Consider the following 19,572-nt stretch of genomic DNA (forward strand, 5'->3'; position numbering starts at 1 on the left):
CACTCTCCAGTTGGTCTGGCGGCAGCATTGCACCCCTTGTATCACTCACATGTGTGTACAGCTTCTCCACACCGCTGAAGCCAGTCGCCCGCTCGTGGTGCTCCTTGATCACTCGGGGCAGCTCCTCGAGCGGCACCACGGGGCACCACCGCCACTCTCCGCTGCGCTTGACGCAGCGGCACAGGATGTCCTGACCGCCAGCGCCCTTCAGCACCTGGAAGAACTGCAGCACCTTCTTGCTGTAGTTCTTGGTGCCGCCCTGCACTGCCGCCCCCCCTCCTGCACCCCGCCGCCGCCGGCCTGAGGGCGCCTGCTGGTCGCCCTGCTTGATCCGGATGATGCCCTCTACATCTGACTTAGTGAGAAACACATTCTTGGCGCCGTTTTGGCGCCGTTCTAAGGCATAAAGGATGACAGGTTGGTTCATAATTTTAAATTTGCGGCAGCTGCGGGGTGCGGGAGGGGAGAAATAGAAGCCTTAGAGACTCTGAAAGGCGAAGGAAAGGGAGGGATCGCGGGAGAGAGCGTGCCTGATGAGCCAGACGAATCGGGGGAGGTGCCACATCAGCGGGCAACATGTGCACGTCCTGCTGGACCCTTGCAGAAGCTGGTGAAGCTGATGGGTGGCTCGCGTTTCAATCGGTTCATGCCACGCATGTTGGGCTGCGAGGATGGCATCACCCACGTCCTAGCAGGTGGGTGGGCTTGAGAGTGCATGTAGAGGCCCAACACCAGGGCCACAGCCAGGTATGTGGGTGGCTTTGCTTGCTGCCGTTAAATCATGTGGATGCTGCTGTCTTCTGTCTGGCCCCTCAGGCGAGCAAGGGGGCTCTGACTGGATCGCTGCAAGCAAGGCGGGCTGCGACGTGCTCAGCTTTGGCTGGCTGGAGCGGTGCTACGCAGAGGGGACGCGGGTGCATCCGTGGCCCTCGGAATACTTGCAGATCTCAGATGCCACGCTGCAGGTGTGCTAGGGCTGGTTGGGAGATGCTTGCTAGCTGTATGCTTGCAGCTCGGTAGGGCCCAAGCTCCCACCACCACTACCGAACATGTACCTACGGTGCATTTGCTGCTGTAGGCGTGCCTTGAATGGGACTGCTTTGGCGACGCATTGTTCGACGATGTAAGTGTTTTAGCAACCAGCGTCCTGCAGATGCGACCGGCATCAGCTGGTCGGGGGTAATCCTTGCTGCCCTGGCTGCTCCGTGCAGGCAACCGAAGAGGACGTGGCGGCGGTGCTGGGCCGCATGTCGGCAAAAGACTGCCTGACAGAGCCAATGCTGAGGGGCTGGCTGCAGGAGCAGCAGTCAGCAATCCTGCTGGCAGGGGGAGACAAGGATTGCAAGAGCAGCGTGGACGTGGAGCTGGCGAGCTGTGGCGAGCTGGATGGTGCCTCACTGCTGCATGGCTGCAACATTGCAGTTGTATGCCTGCCACCCGAGCAGGCGCAGCAGGCGGGGAGTGTTGCCAGGGTTGCAGGTAAAGCACCTGCTTCTGATGCCGGAGAGCACTTGCATGGAGGTGTTGAGACAATCAACATGGGCCCACGTGCGTCCTTGTGCCATTTGAAACAGGGTTGGAGCGGCTGCAGCAGGCGGCTGCCCGCACCCGCACCTCGCTGGCTCAGCATGCCGCTCGGAACCTGCGTGTGTTGGCGGCAGAGCATGGTGGCAGCTTGAGCAGCACGCTGGACAAACACACCACGCACCTGCTGGCGGTTCTGCCTTTGGAAGCGGCATTGCCTGCGACAGCATCGCCAGTATCTGCAACGGCATCAATTTGCCCGTTGGGACTGCTGGAGGCTGTGAGCCAGCAGTGTGGTGGTGCAGCAGCCGTGGCTTGCTTGCGGCAGCGGCTGATGGCGGGCCAGCTGGTAGTGCTGTCATCCAGGTTGGTTTTTCTGATCCTTCAGGTGTGCGTGGTGTGGCCACCCAGCTTTCAAGTTCATCAAGACCTCCTTTCCTGGCTGGGGATGCTGCAGGTGGCTGGAGGCGTCCTGCATGGCCGTAGATGAACAGAGCGACATGGCAGTTTCTCCTGCCGAAGAGAGCGGCTACCAGCTGCCTGTGCAGGGCAAAACACCGACAGGCTGTGCCAGCTGGCCCTGGGACCGGTTTGTGCATGCCGACTCAGCATTTGCAGCAGCTGAGCATACTGAGGCCACAGACGCAGAACCACAGTCTGATCCTGCTGCTAAGCTGGCTAGCGACAGCGGGCGCGGCAGGGGTGCCCAGGATGCAGTTGCCAACGCAGTGGCAGCGCCAACAACAGAAATGTGGGGCCGCGCAGTACCGCTGCCAGGGGTGCAGCCGGGCAGACCTCCACTGCCAGCATTGGGCAACCCTGAGATGGCCCAGCCATCTGCAGCCCCATTGCCAGACGGACCTCAGGCTGCAGATGGGGCAGGCAGGCGCCAAGGCGGCAGCAGGTTGACACGTAGTGGCGTGGCCAGCAGCAGGCCCACCGCACCTGCAGTGGTAGCATTACCAAGAGCTTCCTCAACGGCAGCAGCGGCACCTGCATTGCCAGCAGCTGAGACAGCTGCAGAAGGTGCGGTGGCAGCAAGGCCTCGCACTGCACCTGGCATGACATCCGGCAACCAGCGGGCAGCCAAGCGCAGCAAGTGCAACCAGCTGGCGGATGCATCAGCCGTGCCCAGCGTGGCACCACGTAGCGACGGCTGCCAGGCAGCCGTGGTGCCAGCTCCCACCTCCACTGATGCTACCTTGTTCCCTGCTCTCTTTAGCGATCTTGTCGGTGGTAGCTCATCAGCAGCAGCAGCAGATCAGCAGCCGGTGCCAACTACTGTGTCGTGCGCTGTGGCAGCAGGGCCTGAGACGTTGACTGTGGTGGTAGCAACGGTGACTGGCCAGGCACGCATGGTGGCGACTGGCCAGGAGAGCATGGCAGCAGCTGTTGTGCCGGCAGATGTACCGCTCGGGATACCATCGTGGCTTTCACCGCCCCATGCAATCCAGCAAGCGCGGCAGCAGTCTACTTTGGCGCCAGCCGACAACCTGGGGCATGTGTCTCTGCGCGAAAAGGTCCTGCTGGCGTGCAGCCTGCCGCACATTGGCCCGGAGTAAGAGACAGGCAGGCAACCCATAGATGCCTTGCTCTTGCATGCAACAGTAGTACGCTTCCGCCCGCCCCTTTTTTGTCTCTCCTGTGCTGCCGCCCCCTTGCGATATGCGCTCTCAGGCATTGTGCCACGTTCTCGCTGTGTTGATCCCATGCCAATGTGGAGACAGCATCCCGAAAAAACCTTCGCTCCTTGCATTCGTTGCAAGGGGTCACTGCACTGCTGCAGTGGAGTGTGCTGCACCGTCTGCTGGTAGACCTAGGGGGGTAAATCATCATCAAAGGATGGACCATTCGCACACCCTCATTCATGGTAAGGATGGGTGTGGTCATCCAGTGCTGTGCTGCACGCCATGGTAGCGCTGTGCTGCCTGCAGCATGTCTGACAGGAGGCACCGCAGGTCGGCGTCCGCAGCAATGTCCTCCAGCGTGACGTGCAACCTGTAGCGCCAGTAGTGCTGCGGATTTGTGGGGTCGTTGATCTGCTGGCGCTCAGGTGGGCAGTCGGGGAGGCGTGGTGAGAGGGGCAGCAGGTCTTGGAGAGGGAAGATGGCCAGCAGGCTTGGACTGTCCATATGCTGCTGCAAAATATGCTCCAACACCGCTGGCGTGCAGTGCCGCGGCGCCTCTCCCTCGCCATTCAACATCTGCATGCCAAGAGGGAAGGGATGCACCTGATATGTGAAACAGGCGGCGTCTTGTGCAAAAGCAGAGCTGCCTGAATGCCAGGGCCCTCTTGCTCTGTCCCTGCTTCCTCCTACACGCACACAGACCTCTTCGTAAAACTCCTGCCGCCGCTGCTTCTCCTGCTCCCACCATCCACGCGTGGTGGAGATGTCGTGTGAGGACGGGGAGGCCACGGTCATGTAGGGATAGGCCAGCGGGTCCCCAAACTTGACCCCCTCCTCAGCAGGCATGCGCTGGATGCGCAGGCCTGGGCGTCAAGGAGGGTGGGGTGCGTGGCAGCAGCTTTGGGTACAAGGGATAATCCAGGCGGCAAATTGGCAACTTGCTGGACCTCACTCACCGACAAGCTGTCACTACGTTTTGAGAAATTTGCTCAGAACCCACCCCATCACCCGTGATCACCCTCTTTGCTCACCTATGAGCCCCAGCTCAGCCATCACGGGGTGTACGCAGGCAGGGATCATGCCCAGATCCTCGCCACAAACGAGCATGTCAGTGGCTCCCATCAGCGCAGGAAGCGTGCGGTGCGACTGCTTGCGCCACAGTGCATCCTGCAGCACACGAACACTAGCGCTAGCCACGAAATGTAGAAGGCCGTCGACATTCCTGCGATGAGCCCAGGAGCATGGCCGTCTCTGTAAGTCACACTCCATTTTTGATACTCACCTGTCTATGGTGGTAGTAATCGTTGTGCAACCGCAGCAGCTCTTCCCGCCAGTGCTGCTCCAGTCCCTTGAAGCTGCTGGTAGTGTTTAGTGCAAAGCGCTGCAGCGTGCAGGAAGGGGGTGCCAGACCGTCTGCACGAGGGTTGCAACAACTGCTGCACCCACAAGAGTACAGGACTAGCTGCATGCGTGAAGTACCCATGCCCGGTGCCATGCAGCATTCCAATTGAGGCGCCTCACTGGATAGAAGGCATTTGGGTCCTCGTTGTCCCGCAGCAGCACCACGTTCTGCCGCAGTGTCAGCAGCCCCCGCCGGACATTGTCTGCCTCATCTGGCAACATGTCGGCAGCAAGGCAGCGCCGCACAGGAATTGCTGCCAGGGCACGCTCGCTGCAAATCAGGTGCACATTTGATTCAGAATTCCCCAGGCCAGGATGCACGCAGACTGGGATAATTCACATGGTTTTCACATGGTTGGTGACTTGAAGCCACGGTCGCCACACTGCAGCCAGCAGCACTGATGCACACCTGGCATATGCCTGGCGGAATCTGTACCGTCCTCCTGCCTGCTCCTGCAAGTACCGCGCCGCCACCTCCGGGGCCAGCTCGACACCAAACACATCTTGCAGCACCTGCAAGCAGGAGCAGAGCCAGGGCAGACTCTTCACTCGTAACAAGGGCGAGGCTTCACCCAGCACCGGACAACAACAGGCAACAGATGGTGGCAATGCATGCACTGCGCAAACCACTGCTCCCTGGCGGATAAGATGCTACAAGCTCTCAAGCAATTCACCTCGTCCGTGATCCACGGCTCGCAGAGGCGATCAAAATCCCAGATGCCGCGAGATTCCAGCTCCTGCAAACATGCCAAGGAGCCAGGGCAGCTGGCTGAATGCAGGACTCATGCGGCGCTACCCCCCAACATTGACTGGCTGGGGCATCACTCACGTTTCGTGACAGTGGTATCGAAGGCCTGAAGTGGCCCAGAATGCCGGAGCAGCAGTCGCCAGGGATCTCCCAAATGCGGAAAAAGCCCAGGATGTGATCAATGCGGTAAGCATGGAAATACCTGCAGGGCCAGGGCCAACAGGAGGCAAGGTGCAGCTAGTGGACTGGCACAAAGAGTCAATCAACACACAGGGCCGTCTTGCTGCTCAGCTGCTCACTCTGCTATATGTGCCAGGCGGCGGCGCCACCAGCCGTAGCCATCCTTGGCCATCTCCTCCCAGTTGTAGGTGGGGAAGCCCCAGTTCTGGCCATTGGGGTCAAAGTAGTCGGGGGGTGCACCTGTGAACGTGGGCAGGAGGGAGATGCCAGTTTGGCCTAGTGTTGCAGGCGTGGCCCATACGCATTGCCACTCACCAGTACACACATCCATGCGGAAGAGTTTGGGGCACAGCCAGGTATCCACGCTGCACTTGTCGACGCCTGCAGCAGGGTTGTGTACAAAAAATGGCATGCAGGTGCTTGCCGATGGGCGTACACCCCCGTGGCGTTGGCGAGGAACGTGTGCAACCTCCATCCCACCACTGCATCTCGATCCACGCGTGCATGCACACCTATGGGCAAATCGCCCTTCAGTGCCACATTGCGCGAAGCGGCGTACTGGCTGGCCTGCAGAAGCTGGCGGTGCAAGTGATATTGCATGTAGTAGATGAACTGGATGCTGGGATACCACTCTTGGGCTGGGCTGGATAACCGGTCAAGCATCTGCAGAGCAGCGTTCAGTGTCAGCATCACATTCATGAACGCAGCTACATAGCCGTTGCTGGGGCTGGCTGTGACGAGGCAGGCAGGTTGCCCGCAAAAACAGAAGCAAAAAAGAAAGGCGGGCAAACGCACCTCCTGTGTGGGCTGGCTGAGTGCGCCCCAACGCCAGTGCTCGCCAGTGCCAAAGAGGCGGGCGCAGCAAGCAGAAAACAGCGTATGGCTGCAGCCACTCCCAGTTGGCCTCACGAAAGCGCCGGAACCCCTCGCTGTCCAGGTCTGCAGAACCAACGCTGTCGAACACGGCACGAGCAATGCGCAGCTTGGCCTGCAGCAAAACAGCACATGGTTGGCAGCGGTCGCAGGGATGGATGCATCGAGGCCCTCAAAGGAGTGCAGCATTATTCAGGACTGACTCGGCAGACACAGTTGCGGGAGGCACGGGAGGAGAGCTGCTTCTGACAATGCCTGCTTCTCACTTCAATTGTACGCTCGTAGTCTACTCCATCCTCCAGAGCCTCCAGCTGCCGGCGTGCGGACTCAATATCTGCCGCAATATCATCAGGAAGCTTGTCTGTGGGCCAAAGGTGGGTTAGGCAAGGCCACATATGTCAGAGCTCATCAATCTGCAGCTGCATGTCCACCCGCTTGGTTTCCATGGCGCTGTCGGCACCGAATCACCTGATAGCGCTTGCAGGCGCAGATAGAGCGGGTGGAGTGCAAAAACGCAGAGCGATGAGTAGGGGTAGGAGTCGCGCCAAGTGCCTCGCACACTGGTGTCACTCACAGGCAGTACCTGAGTGGGAAGATGCGTGACTGAGTTGTGCGGGTGTAATGTGTGCCTAAGCCCCTTGCGCGTGCCACAAATGTGTTCCATCAACAGCACCGCCCCACCTGTATGAGACTGAACCCAGTGGCCGCACAGATGTCGACCAGTTGCATCAAGTCCAAGAACTCACCCGCTCCCACGCACTGCGCGCTGCAGAGTTGGGGTGGCAGGCACAGCAGGGGGCAGCCGCATGGCTGTTGCATCATCACCTGCCACAAACGCACAACTGGCTTGCAAAACAGCTTGGCACCCACCCTGGCGACACCTCCTGGCCCTTATATACGCACCTTTTTAAACTAAACACTGGCACCGCGATGCCTGCACCACGCCACCGCTGCTGGCGCCGGAAGCAGCCATCGAAGCGGACCACAAGGGCAGGACAACGGGCACCATCGTTGGCAGGGAGCGCAACCATGCGGTTCTCCCCTGCTTCGAGCTGCAGGCTGCCATCGGCGCGGCGGATGCCGTACTTGTAGGTGCACGGCAGGCTGCTGAGCGGCAGCCGCACCTGAGGGCAAGCAAAGGGTGTGTGCGTGGTGAGGTGAGGGTGCAAGAGGGAGAGGAAGTTCTGTTTAGTCATGGATGGAGCAGAGTTGGGCATGGAGCTGGGATGGTGACTGGGCTGCCGTTGCTGGCGGAAGCGACCAGCTGGTAACACGCACCTCAGCCTCCCAACAGGATGATGAGAGAGGGCTCATGGCCAGCACTTCCTGCGCGGCAGCAGAGCATGGGCCAGGGCGGCGAGGATGCTGGGGAGGGACGCCTTGGCTGGTATGCAGTAGCAGGTCCCTCTGGCAGCACGACAACGCCTTGCAGCAACTGTGTTTGCAAGGTGCAATCGGCAGATGCCACGGCTTCCAACCTGCAGCTGCCAGTTGCCCAGCTGTGCTGCGCCGCCCAGGATGCACACGGCCTCCCCCTCCTTCAGCTCGCCATCGCTGCAAGCGGAGGTACAACAACAACACAGGCAGCAGGCTCCCGGAACTCATAACAAAGCTAGCTGCACTGCCACGCTGCCAAGCGCTCATGCTTCAAAACAGCAAGCGATGCATTGTGCAGTTTACCGGGGCAGCGCCACTCACTGCACTTGGAAGCATGCCACGACCTCGTTGAGCAGTGGCTGCAGGCGCAGGACGCGGCCATTGCTGGCGGAGCAGCGGTTCCGCCAGACCACGCGTGCGAAGGCACTGCGTGCCAGCACCAGAGAGGGGTGGCCCTCATCCGTCCAAACTTCGTCTACATCTACAATTGCTCCGTCTTCCAGCCCCTCAGGCAGCACCACGGTGTGCCGCTCGCTGGCCCACTTGAGCACCTCAAACGCCTCGTTCACCACCGCCAGGCGGTAGCTGAACTCGGCCACCGCGGGGATGGGCACCAGCCCCTCCCACAGCAGCTCCTCACCGACATGTCGGCAGCTCAGCCAGTGCGCCCTGCAGCGGGCACATGGTGGTGCGGGTTGTGACAGGTAGCGCCAGTTGCGGCAATGCAAGCTTTGCGAATAGTGCTGTTCTGCACCATGAACATCAGCATTGCATGCACCAGCGACAGCAGTGCCTCACTTTTTCACGTCCCAATCGCCAAACAGGGGCCCCTCGCCGCACACCGCCACATGCTCGCCCCACTGCAGAGGCCGGCAGCAGTGCGGTACGGAGCAATGAGCAAGCGGAGAGGCAGGCAGGCGATACACTGGCCTGCACTATTAAACTCACCTGCGTCCAGTACGAGGTGCGAAAGTGGAGCAGAAGCGATCCATTAGGGGCGCGGGGTGACAGCCCCGCAGCACTTTGGTCAGCAGCGGTTGCGTCACGAGTGGGGGCGGGAGGCGGCGGCGCCATCGCTGCCAGCTCGCCTGCCTCCGCCTGCGTGTGGCCGCTTCGCGTTCGAGGCCAGGGAGTGGTCCAGCAGGTTCTTCTTTGGGTGAACGCAAGCAGCAATCACCCGGGAGGGGCGATGGCTTGCGCAGTGGTTGCCACTGCTGAGAGAAAGAGTGACGATCGGTTGATCACGGCAATGTTGTGACAGGCCACTGTGGGCGCCCATGGGGCCACGGGCTGCTGCCACGGCGGACTCGTTGTACACAATTCCCCATTTTCGCCCCCCGCCCTGCTTCAGCGGCTTGTCAATCGGCAATCATGACTGACACTGCGGAAAGTTGCTCCGTTGTCTTGTACAAGTCGCCTCCTGCTTGGGGCCTTCCGTCTCTCTCGGTGGCCTGCACGCAAGTGGAGGTGAGTGGGCTGCCATTGCAGCATTCCACCAACACTGGTATGCCCTCCTGGGGTCTCGGGTTGTCGGCGATCATGATGTGTCAGTGCTGCTTCCGAGGCGTTACAGCCCATCTCTCGGTGCTGATCGATGCCTTCTGATCGGCAGGCACGCGGCAGCCGAGGCCCCCCCCTCCTCTCTCCTCAGTCCCCGCCCGCCGCTGCCCCCGTCTCGCAGGCCTACCTGCGGCTCGGCGGCATCCGATTTGCGGTGCAGGAATGCATCACGCCCAGTGCCAGCCCGACCGGGCAGGTGCCTGCGCTGGACACAAGCGCGGACCTGGTGGGAACGGATGCATCAGCAGCATCAGCACCGCCGCTCGCCGAGTTTGGCGCGGCACGCACCATGGTGGAGTACTTGAAGGCGAAGGTGGGTGCCGCGGCTCAGTGTTGCAGCGGGAGGCAAGGGCGGCGGCGGGGAGCGGGGCGTCTGATCATCAAGGAGCAGCGCTGCCCCCGCGGCGGGCCCCATAGCCATCGGTAGGTGGTTGATACACGGTGATGCGGAGATCTCGCTGACCTCCTGACCTGCACCGCCCTGCCCAAATGCCAGGTGGTGGACCTGGACCGGGGGCTGACGGTGTCGCAGCGGGCAGAGGCGGCAGCCTTTGCAGCGCTGGTGGAAGCCAAGTTGCAGCCCGCCATCGCTTTCACGACGTGGTGCGAGGCGGAGGCTTTTGCACGTCACACGCGGAGCGCCTACAGCAGCGGCATGCCCTTCCCCCTCTCCTTCTTCATCCCGCGCTCGCAGCGCAAGGCAGTGCTGCATCACTTTGCGGGAACCAGCAGCAGCGAGGTGTACCAGGCAGCGGCAGATGCACTGGATGCGCTGGCGGTACGGCTGGGCAGCAGCGCAGGCCCCAGCAGCAGTGCCACCGACTTCTTCTTTGGTTCGCAGCCCACCAGCCTGGATGCGCTGCTGTATAGCTGCCTGGCCTACCTGCACGCCGCCCCCGTTGTGCACCCGCAGCTTCAGCGAAAGCTGATGGGCCACCGTGTGTTGAGCGCCTATGTGGATCGCCTCTCGCTGCTGGCCTTTGCCACCAGCGTGCCTGCGGCTGCAGACGCGCACCTCGACTGGAGTGCCTGGGGCGGCACACATGCAGCGGATGACAAGTGAGTGGCGCGCAACATTCCAGAGCAACCTTGAGCTTGGGCCTAGTGCGTGCATCGCTTCTGCTCCATGTCATCACAGACACACATCTTGCTGCTCATGCAGGTTTTCCAAGGCGAGGACAGAGAAGGAAAACGAGCTGGCGCGTAAGGGGCGGCGCTGGCTCGTTTGTGCGGGCGCCGCCATCGCAGCCTACATTTTCCTCAGCGGGCAGTACATTCAGCTGGGTCTGCTGTCAGGCTACGAATACGAGGAGGAGGAGGACAACGACGAGTGACGGGAGGGTGGGGGGGGGGGGGGGGGGGTCGGCAGTTGTGGCGAGGGGCTCAGCAACCCCAGCGCGATATACAGTTGCGTCAACATGCAAAGCATTTTCAGACGAGTCTGCATCGGATTGCGCCAGCTGGCGCCAGGATGCTGCAGTTTGCAAATCGGTCGTACGAGTCAAGACGAGACAATAATTGCGTGCACCTCCCCAGGGCGCCCCTCTGCTCGTGAGCAGAGAGACGGTCTGCTTACCAGAGATGGCCGATTTTCTCTGCGCCTTGCGCTCTGTTGCTGCGCTCGCTCCCTGCAATGCCAGGGCGGCAGGGCTGAAACGCAGCAGGAGCGGCAAGGCGCGCCGCCTGCGGGTACTGGCAGCTGGGGGCCCTGAGAGTCGGGCTCCCGAGGCGCGCCAGTTCGTTGCATTCCAGGGCAAGGTGAAATCTTCCTTGCCGAAAGTGGAGCAGGGGGCCACTGAGAGTCCCAGGTGCGCGCCGAGCCACCGCCGCCGCCCCAGCCTACCACGTGCACGCACACGCCGGGCGCAGGCGGGCATTTGCGGGCTTGCGCCACGTCATGCATATGCCTTGTGCTGTCCAGCACTGCTCGTCTGTGTGCCTCGCCTGCAGGTTCACATCCACTGGCAGCAACGGCTGGAACGTGGGCCCTGCACCCGACCAGATGCGGCAGCAGGAGCGCCAGGTGCTGGACGCCTGGACCCAAGAGCGCCTCCTGCAGTTGGCCGCCGGAGTTACGATGGCTCTAGTCTTGCTGCTGTTGTTTGCCGCGGGGGGGCCACCGTCGGACCCGCGATGCACGCTGCCCTGGTGCTGACGCACCGCCGCGCCCATGCCTTGCACTTGGTTGGCACCGACCGAAACTTGGATGGGTTACTCCGTTGTTTACAGAACTGCAATGTACCACTACATAGGAAGGCAGCAATTGATTAACCGTGTCGTCCAAAATCTGATCTGAAACATGCTGTAAGTAAAGGTTTTCGGTCTGCGACGGTGAGCGAGTTGGATGATGAACAACCTGGACCAAGCGTTGACTCGGTTACAGATTAAGGACGGAAACATTGGCTGGATCACGGAAGAGGTCGGCCAGCGTCGGGAATGCACCGGTGCCACCTCCAGCGCTGCCTGGGTCCCCGCTGAACCACGCCTCGGAGGCGTCCAGCCGCAGCAGTGCGCCAGGTGATGGCTGCAGGCAGGAGAGGAGGTACGCAAGATGTCGGCCAAGTTGGCAGCCAAGGCCGGCGGCAGAGACAACGCCAGCCGGCAGTGGCAACCAGCGTACCTGTGCTAGGAGCGCAGGCGATAACCTGGGTGACTTGCGGCTGTTGCCGACAACACCTCCTGGCAGCGTCTCGGCAACGCCTGCCAAACCGGAGCCCACTGGTGCAGGCGGCAGCGGCGGTGGCGGCGGAGGGATGCCGCCATGGCCACCGTGCAGCATGTGGCCGGTAAGGAAGGGCAGCGCGGGCGAGATGCCCATGGGCGGCTGGACCTCCCACAACATGCCAGCATCAGGAGAGGGCGCTATGGAGGGCAACCTTCCAAAGGGCGGAGGCGGCGGCGAGGATGCCTCGCCCATTTCATCCTCCACATCCTCACCCCCCACCCTCATGCCGTGATCCTCCTCGCCACTGCCAGCTGCTGCGAGAGCTGCCCCAGCACCCCGCAGCGCAGCAGGCCCCTGCTCCATTGCTGCCGCTGCTGCTGCTGCTGCTGCTGCATCTCCGGCCGCAATTCTTTCTCCTGGCTGTGATGGCCGCGCCAGGAACTTCCACACCTCAACCGGCTCACGCTCGCTTTTGATGATGATCCTGCAAGTTCAAGTGGGCAGGCGGGAGCCGACATGCAACAGCAGCAAAGGGACTGGAAGCATGCAAATAAGCAGGCAAATAAGCAGGTCCTGCAGCGTTTTGAACAGCACCCAACAAGTACGCCTAGACACAAACCTGTATCGCCGGGCGCCCTGCGCCAGGCCTGCTTCTGGCTCTGGCACCTCCAATGTGGTGCCTTGAGGCGCCAGCACAGCCACCACCTGATCGCTGGCGCGCATCGGTGGCAGCGCCATCACATCGGAATCCGTGACATACAGGCGCTGGCGGTTGAGAGCGTGGTCTGTCATTCGCCGCATGGCGCCCCACAGCGATGCTAGCTGCGAGTCCAGGCCCGACTCCGCAGACCGCATGCCCTCCAACTCGCTCTGCAGGGCTGCAACTGGCGCTCCCTCCTCGCCCTCGCCGCTGCCATCTGCGCAGCGAAACAGGCAGCAAAGCAGTGGTTGGTGGCAGCAATCCCGCACTTGCCCCTGCTCTGCCACTGATCGATATTATGGAGCACCCAGGCATGCCACTGTCAGCTACATACACCCAGGCAGGAGGCCCCTCCCATCAGCTCCCTGCTCCAGCCGCACCTGCACCTGCTGGCGCCCGTCCACCGCTGTCGCTCCCTCCAGTCGATCCCTGCTGCTGCTGGTCCTGGCCGCTGCTGCCTACGCTGTGCTGCGGTGCAGTGAAGCGCACGTTGTTCTTGCCGCATTTGCCAATCAGGCCGATGCCCTCCAACACGTTTGTGATGTCATAAATGCGCCGCTTCTGCACATGCAGCGCCTCGGCCGCCTTGTTGAGGTCCAGCACCCCTTGCTCTGCCTCCTCCATCAGCCCAATGAACTTGCGCGTCAGCAGGCCCAGGCTGGAATCGTAGCGACAGCCTGTCGCGGAGAGGAGAAAGCAAACCGCGGGCCGTGAGTGATGGCATCGCCACGAGCAGCAGCAGGGTGCCCTGCCACAGCGGTGGTGCAGGTGGCGGGCGCTGAGCCTGCGAGACCGTGCCGGAGGCTGTGGTTGGCGCTGCAGGTACCGCCCGGAACTCCCGCTCGAGTGCCCCACGCACCTGTGGTCTGGCTGCCGCCAGTTGCTGTGCCGCTGCCACGCGCCGGAGAGCGGGAGTACACGCCCTGTGCGCTACGCCTGCCGCGTCTTACGGCCACGGAGCCAGGCTCTTCCTGCAGCAGACGGCAGCAGCGGCGGCTGGCGGCGTCAAGCCCGGGGTGCCTGGCCAACCCCATCCCGGCGTGCTGCTGCTCTGAACCGTGGCCCATGGCGCACCTGTTCCTCTTCCTCTGGTGAAGCCTGCAGGCGGGGCGAGGAGCAGCAGGGTAGGGCTGAGGATTGGTCGCTGAGCTGCTTCATTGGTCGCTGAGAAGCAAGGCTTTACACCTCCGCATCCCGTCCCTACACCCACCTGCCGCGCGGCCCTCGTGGTGCGCCCCATGACCAGCCGGGGCTAGGGTTGAGCCTGCGCGCCCCGGTGCAATGCTGGATGCCAGGAGGGCACCTTCAGAGGGACGGTGATGGGAGCTGCACTGTACAAGCAAAAAGATTGCAATAGCCACCTCAGCCGGAGGGCCCCCGGTGTCACGAAGTCCGACAGTCGGATCTGTGCTAGCTACAGTCCCACAGTGCCCCTCCGATTGAAGCGGACCTCCCTGTCACGTTGTGGGAGAGGGTCCACCGATGGCCAGCCCACGACGCTGCCAGAGCTTGCTGCTGGCCCTGGCGATGGCCTGCTGCCTGCAGGGCACCCAGGGCCTTTGGCCCAAGCCGGAGGCAGTCACCAAGGGCTCTCGCACTCTGTGTGTGTCGCGACACCTCGCCTGGGTGTCTCTGGCTACAGCAGCGACATACTGCTTGCTGGTTTCGACAGGCAAGTGGCTGAATGTGTGAGGGGAGCACATCTCAGGCGCGCAAGGTGCCCAGGGTGCCCCGCGGCGGCAGCGGCGGCGGCAACCACGGCAACCGCGTCATTTTGCGCGTGGCTTGCAGGTATGCGTCCATCCTGAAGAGCACACCGCTGGGCATTGGCGACAAGGATGACGTGATCAGCGATGGCTTCGCCTACGCCCTGGAAGTGGAGGCTTTGGAAGAGGAGGCCGAGGCGGGCCAGCAGGAGCTGCGCAAGGAGCGGCGGCACAAGCGGTGCCACGTCATACGCACAGTGGAGGTCAGCGTGACTAGCAGTGACCAGTCGCTGACGCTGGAGACGAGGGAGAGTTACTCTCTGAGCATCGAGGCGGGGGCCATCCAGATCCAGGCCAACAGCGTCTTCGGTGCGCTGCGAGCCATGGAGTCGCTGGCCCAGCTGGTGCGCCGCCGCATGGTGGAGGAGGTCGAGCGCGCCGCTAGCGGCTTCAGTGCCGGCAGCGAAGTGCAGGAGGGCTTTGTGCCGGAGGAGGCAATGTGGGCAGGTGGGCAGCATGGCGTGTATGTCTTACATCCCTTGGTTTGCCTGTTGCCGGTGTTTGGTGTGGATTATGCCGGAGCAGGTAGAGAGGTCTAGTGCAACTACCATTTCCAGCCAGCTTGCTGCGGGGACTTCTCATCCCCCCCCGTTGGGTTGCAGATTCGGGATCTAAGTCTGGCAAGGCCACTGGCACTGGTGCGACTGAACCAGAGAAGCCGCCCCATGCCACTGTGCTGCTGGTGGATGAGGTGGACATCTACGACGCGCCGCGCTTCCGTTACAGGTTGGTTGCCGGGCTGCCTCGCTGCAGAAGGCAGAGTGGTCGTCGACAGTCTGTCAGGGTTGCCTGAAGAATGGCCTCGCATGTCTGCCTTTCCCGGGGTTTGCCTGTTTGCAGAGGCCTGCTCATCGACACCGCGCGTCACTTCCTGCCGATATCAGTCATCAAGGAGCACTTGGACGCCATGGCCATGGTGAAGGCAGCCGCGCCATGACAAAGCGCTGGCACGTCACGCGGCTTTGCCAGGGCGGTTTGCTGAACCCAGCCTCCCAGACCCACACAAGCACCCAGTATCGTGCGCCCTCCCATGCCTCCTGTCACCTCAGGTGAAAATGAACTGCCTGCACTGGCATCTGACTGACGACGAGTCCTTCCCATGGCTGTCCGAGGAGCTGCCTGAGCTGGCAGGAAAAGGTGCGTTTGCCCCGGAGGCAGTCTACACCAGCAAGGACATCCGCGAGGTTGTGGAGTATGCTCGGTTCCGCGGCATCCGCGTCATCCCGGAGCTGGACATGCCTGGTGGGTGGGCTTGCCTGGTGGCGGAGCCGGCATGGTAGCTAGCGGGCCTGTTGGCTCGTTGTACCTTTGCACATTGCTTGCCGCCTGCCCCTTTCGCCTGCCCCTTTTTTCAACTGTGGGCTACAGTACCCTGCAGGTCACACCCAGAGCTGGGGCAAGGCTTACCCAGGTCTGCTGACCCAGTGCTTCGACACCGACACGGTGGAACCCACGGGGCGGCTGGGGCCCATCAACCCCGCTCGCAATGAGACATTTGGGTTCATCTGGCGCCTGCTGCGGGAGGTGGCGCGCACTTTCCCCGACCCCTACATTCACCTGGGAGGTGGGAAGTGTGCACCCAGGGAATTGTCTAATATGTTGCCTTGGCTTGAAAATTCACAGCTATTGACTGCTGCGGGCCATGCAGGGGATGAGGTGGATCATGTCTGCTGGAAGGTGCGTGCAGGGGTTGCGGCAGGTGCAGCATGGAGAGTGATTGGATGGGCTGGAGCTGGGGTCTGGCTCATCTTCGCGCCATTGCCTTCCCATGCCCGCCCGCCTGCAGAGCAACCCTGAGGTCCAGGAGTTCATGCAACAGCACGACTTTGCCTCCGTCGCGAAGCTGGAGGCTTTTTTCATGGCACAGGTGTGTGCAGGGGTGATTGTATGGGGGTGCGTGAGGGTTTGTCAGCAAATTTGGGTTTGCCGGCGGCAGGTTCTTGTAGCGGGGTCCCTCTTGATCGTGCCAGGGCCAGAGCAGCCGGTAGTACAGAGCAGCCGTCGCACATTTTGCTCCCTCCAACCATGCCTGTGAGAGTGCGCCCATTTGCCTGCGCCCTGCAGGTCGTGCGCCTGGCCTCCACCGCTGGCAAGGCAGCCATTGTGTGGCAGGTGAGCCTGTGGTTGGTCGCGAGGGGGCATGCCTTGCACGCCCCCACGGCAATGCCCAGGGCCCATGGCAGGTGGACGCCTTCCTGGCCGTTGATTTGCTGGTGTGCAGGAAGCGTTTGATCAAGGCGTGCCACTGCCCCCCTACACGCGCGTGCAAGTGTGGAAGTGGTGGAAGGAGCAGGGCCAGGAAACAAAGCCCGAGGCAGAGAGCAGCAGCGGCAGCACCGGCGGCGGTGCTGCAATCAGCATGCGGGGCAGGGCTGCTGCAGGTGGTGGAATGGCTGCTGCCCGGCGGCGTGCCCTGCTGGAGCACCCTCAGGGGAGGTGTGACCCGGGCTTCGGCTGCGAAAATGCTGCTGGCGACGACGACGCATGGAAGGCGGAGCTGCAGGCGGTGACAGGGCACGGGTATGACGCCATCCTGTCCGCGCCCTGGTACCTCAATTTGGGAAGCTACGCCGGGCAAGAATGGCAGCGCTACTATGCAGTTGACCCAACAGACTTCCAGGGCACCACAGAGCAGGTACCGGCAGGGGAAATTGACAGCAGGGAAGGAGCGCGCCGGTGCTGAGCAGCTGGTGGAAGAGCAGACTGGCGACTGGCACTTCTCTTCTGCCAAACGGGGAGCAGCCATGTATTGTGCTGGCTGCGTGTATGGTCCATTCCCCAACTCGCTCACCTACTTTCACCACCTGCAGAAGGACCGCGTGTTGGGGGGCACCGCGTGCGCCTGGGGAGAGTTCATTGATGCTGTCAACTCGGTGAATCGGGTTTGGCCTCGTGCTGCTGCGGTTTCAGAGCGCCTGTGGTCGCCTGCGGATGCAACAAATGTGGACGAGGCGGCGGCTCGCCTGGCAGACTTGCGCTGCCGCATGCTGTCGCGGGGCATTGCGGCGCAATCCACAGGACCTGGGTTCTGCCCTGGCGAGTTGACGACCCGCATGTGAAATGATGGTGGTGGAGACCGGCAGATTTGATGGATCAGTACTTTGGAACTGAGTTGTTACAGCTTGCCTCGCTCGCTGGAAATAACGTCTTTTGTCAATATGTGTCACTGGATCAGCTGGGACATCAGGCTGGACGCTGTTGCAGCTTCTGCTGTCCCGCCTTGAGCAGTCGTTGGAGCAACTGCTGTGCCCCCTGCGCTGCGACCTGGGCGCCCGCCGCTGCCTGCTGCAGTGCCTGCTGCACGCCATGCGCTGCCTGCCCTGCCGCATGGGCGGCACCTTGAGATGCTTGCGCGGCTGCCAGCTTCGCGCTTTGCATGCCCACAGCTGCCTGCCGCGCAGCGCGTTGCGCACCTTGCGTGGCGTGCTGCACCAGGCCCTTTGTGTTTGATGGTCGAGCAGCCATATCGGCAGCAGGTGTGCTGTCAGGCGCTGCTGCTGCTACTGCTGCAGCAGGAGAGGTTGCCAGCACTTCTGCTGATGCGCGCTGCTGCTGCTGACGCTGATGCCGCCGGCTCTTAGCCTGCAGTGCCGTCGCCGCCGCCGTCGCCGCCGCCTCCTGCGCTTTGGCGGCCGCTTCATTGATCGCCCCGCCATCGCCCAGCTGCTACATTCAGGTCAGGGTGTGTGGGTAACAGGCAACCATTGTGGATACTGCCGAGAGTCCAGATGGTTTGCCCAGTCAGTAAATGCGGGTGCCTACTCCATATACACCAGCTGGCTGTGCCCTCCTGATTCAAGCCGGGCACCAGCAGCGCCCCCAAAATGCGCACCTCAAACACTCGAGCCATCTGTGCCGCCGTGTCCGCCTCTGCCGCCGCCGCCCGCGCCTGCTCGATGGAACACCCCATCACATCCCCCACCTGTGTGTGCGCGAGGGGAAGGGTGGGAGGGATGTGTGTTGGGCCGCTGGGGTGGGCAGGTGTGACTGCTATGCCGAGCAATGTGCATGGCTCTTGCATTGTCAATCAGCGGCACCGTGGGCTCACCCACTCATCGTTCACAAACTTCCCCTCCTCAGCCAGGTAACCGCCCGAGGGCTGCTTGGTGATTTTCACGCCGCAACCATTCATCATGCTGTTCCTCCACTGCCCGCGGTATACACTACCCTCCTGGCCCCATACATACACGCCAAACCCGCTCATGTTGTTCTCTTCAAACTCGCCCTCATATCTGCAGGGCAGAAGCAGGAACGGCGTCATATCATGCACGACACTGGAGGCGCAGCCGTGCTCCTGCGCTGATCTCAATCCTCTCTGGCTGACACCAACGCACCTGTCCCCATTGGAATACTTGAAAACGCCTCGCACCTGCAGGCAGCAAACAGGGCAGCCCGTAGCATTGCTGGCAAGGAGCAGGGCGGAGGCAAAGGAAGGCAGGGCTGGTGGCCGCGGCAGGCATTGGGGATGAGCGCACGTGGCACTTATCGTCCTTGACCAGTCCTTCGAACCTGCAGCGCGGAGCAATAGATGCAGTGATGGAGATGCAGGGGTTGGTGCCGAGCGGCGCTTGGTGCCGAGCGGCCGCTGTGAGGCTGCCCTGGCCACCAGCCACGACTCACGTGGAGTTGTCGGGCCACCTCACGGACTGCCACTGCACCCGGGGCTGCAGCCAGACAAGTTGGGAGCAGGGGGAGGGATGTCAAGAGAGAGGGGGCTTTGGGGTTTGCACGAGCACGCCCGCCCGCCCGCCCGCCCACCCACCACGGGTGTTGCACAGGGTGCTGCACAATTCCCGCTATTTGCACCCCCCCCCCCCTTCGGCCGTCGGTTCGCAGCACCCCATCTGCGGGCTACGCCAGGCTGGGTGGACAAGCGCCGGTCCCCTGCGCTCGAGCCTGTTCACAAGGGCGGATAGGCAGCAGTGACTTGCCTGCGGCTCCTTCATGGTGATGGTTGATGGTCGGAGGGAAAGCAGAATGGCTGAAGAAGAAGACGGAGAATGGCAAACCTGTGGACTATGGAAGGCTGCAGCATGTGATCGGCGCCGTCGGGAACACACCACCGCACTCCTTGAGCTATGTACCAGGCCGGTTCATTAGTGCCAAACTGCTGCTGTTCCCGCTCCACCGCACTGGCACCCAGCGGCCTC

General features: G+C 62.2%; 5 protein-coding genes across 5 annotated transcripts; 2 read left to right on the plus strand and 3 right to left on the minus strand.

Moving 5' to 3' along the window:
* Positions 1 to 3,270: 3,270 nt before the first annotated feature.
* On the minus strand, positions 3,271 to 8,968 carry CHLNCDRAFT_58753 (hypothetical protein). Its single transcript, XM_005844924.1, has 19 exons — positions 8,680 to 8,968; positions 8,530 to 8,591; positions 8,053 to 8,400; positions 7,833 to 7,908; positions 7,633 to 7,680; positions 7,258 to 7,478; positions 7,101 to 7,120; positions 6,621 to 6,715; positions 6,277 to 6,469; positions 5,797 to 5,862; positions 5,601 to 5,721; positions 5,383 to 5,503; positions 5,228 to 5,290; positions 4,963 to 5,066; positions 4,674 to 4,824; positions 4,435 to 4,533; positions 4,184 to 4,319; positions 3,855 to 4,015; positions 3,271 to 3,728 (listed from the first exon to the last, which is right to left on the minus strand). The coding sequence occupies exons 1-19, from the start codon at positions 8,803 to 8,805 to the stop codon at positions 3,411 to 3,413; spliced, it is 2,529 nt and encodes an 842-aa protein (XP_005844986.1). The 5' UTR covers positions 8,806 to 8,968; the 3' UTR covers positions 3,271 to 3,410.
* A 122-nt stretch (positions 8,969 to 9,090) lies between these two features.
* Positions 9,091 to 10,625, plus strand: CHLNCDRAFT_58754 (hypothetical protein; the record flags this gene model as incomplete). The annotated part of the gene is made up of 4 exons (XM_005844820.1): positions 9,091 to 9,198; positions 9,413 to 9,604; positions 9,788 to 10,350; positions 10,454 to 10,625. Exons 1-4 carry the CDS (start codon positions 9,103 to 9,105, stop codon positions 10,623 to 10,625), a joined length of 1,023 nt encoding a protein of 340 aa, XP_005844882.1. The 5' UTR covers positions 9,091 to 9,102.
* Positions 10,626 to 11,668: 1,043 nt separating this feature from the next.
* On the minus strand, positions 11,669 to 13,896 carry CHLNCDRAFT_138406 (hypothetical protein; the record flags this gene model as incomplete). Its single annotated transcript, XM_005844925.1, has 7 exons — positions 11,669 to 11,815; positions 12,011 to 12,440; positions 12,576 to 12,873; positions 13,037 to 13,333; positions 13,516 to 13,627; positions 13,731 to 13,754; positions 13,867 to 13,896. 7 exons carry the CDS (start codon positions 13,894 to 13,896, stop codon positions 11,669 to 11,671), a joined length of 1,338 nt encoding a protein of 445 aa, XP_005844987.1.
* Positions 13,897 to 14,138: 242 nt separating this feature from the next.
* Positions 14,139 to 17,594, plus strand: CHLNCDRAFT_58755 (hypothetical protein; the record flags this gene model as incomplete). Its single annotated transcript, XM_005844821.1, has 11 exons — positions 14,139 to 14,257; positions 14,448 to 14,869; positions 15,025 to 15,148; positions 15,263 to 15,338; positions 15,472 to 15,664; positions 15,801 to 15,986; positions 16,071 to 16,099; positions 16,209 to 16,289; positions 16,487 to 16,534; positions 16,644 to 17,057; positions 17,233 to 17,594. 11 exons carry the CDS (start codon positions 14,139 to 14,141, stop codon positions 17,479 to 17,481), a joined length of 1,941 nt encoding a protein of 646 aa, XP_005844883.1. The 3' UTR covers positions 17,482 to 17,594.
* CHLNCDRAFT_138408 (hypothetical protein) lies at positions 17,586 to 19,368 on the minus strand (the record flags this gene model as incomplete). Its single annotated transcript, XM_005844926.1, has 8 exons — positions 17,586 to 17,641; positions 17,836 to 18,088; positions 18,255 to 18,344; positions 18,471 to 18,654; positions 18,757 to 18,791; positions 18,898 to 18,931; positions 19,043 to 19,086; positions 19,327 to 19,368. 8 exons carry the CDS (start codon positions 19,366 to 19,368, stop codon positions 17,586 to 17,588), a joined length of 738 nt encoding a protein of 245 aa, XP_005844988.1.
* Between the last annotated feature and the right edge of the window lie 204 nt (positions 19,369 to 19,572).

Source organism: Chlorella variabilis, assembly GCF_000147415.1.
Source record: "Chlorella variabilis unplaced genomic scaffold CHLNCscaffold_20, whole genome shotgun sequence".
Lineage (NCBI taxonomy): Eukaryota > Viridiplantae > Chlorophyta > Trebouxiophyceae > Chlorellales > Chlorellaceae > Chlorella > Chlorella variabilis.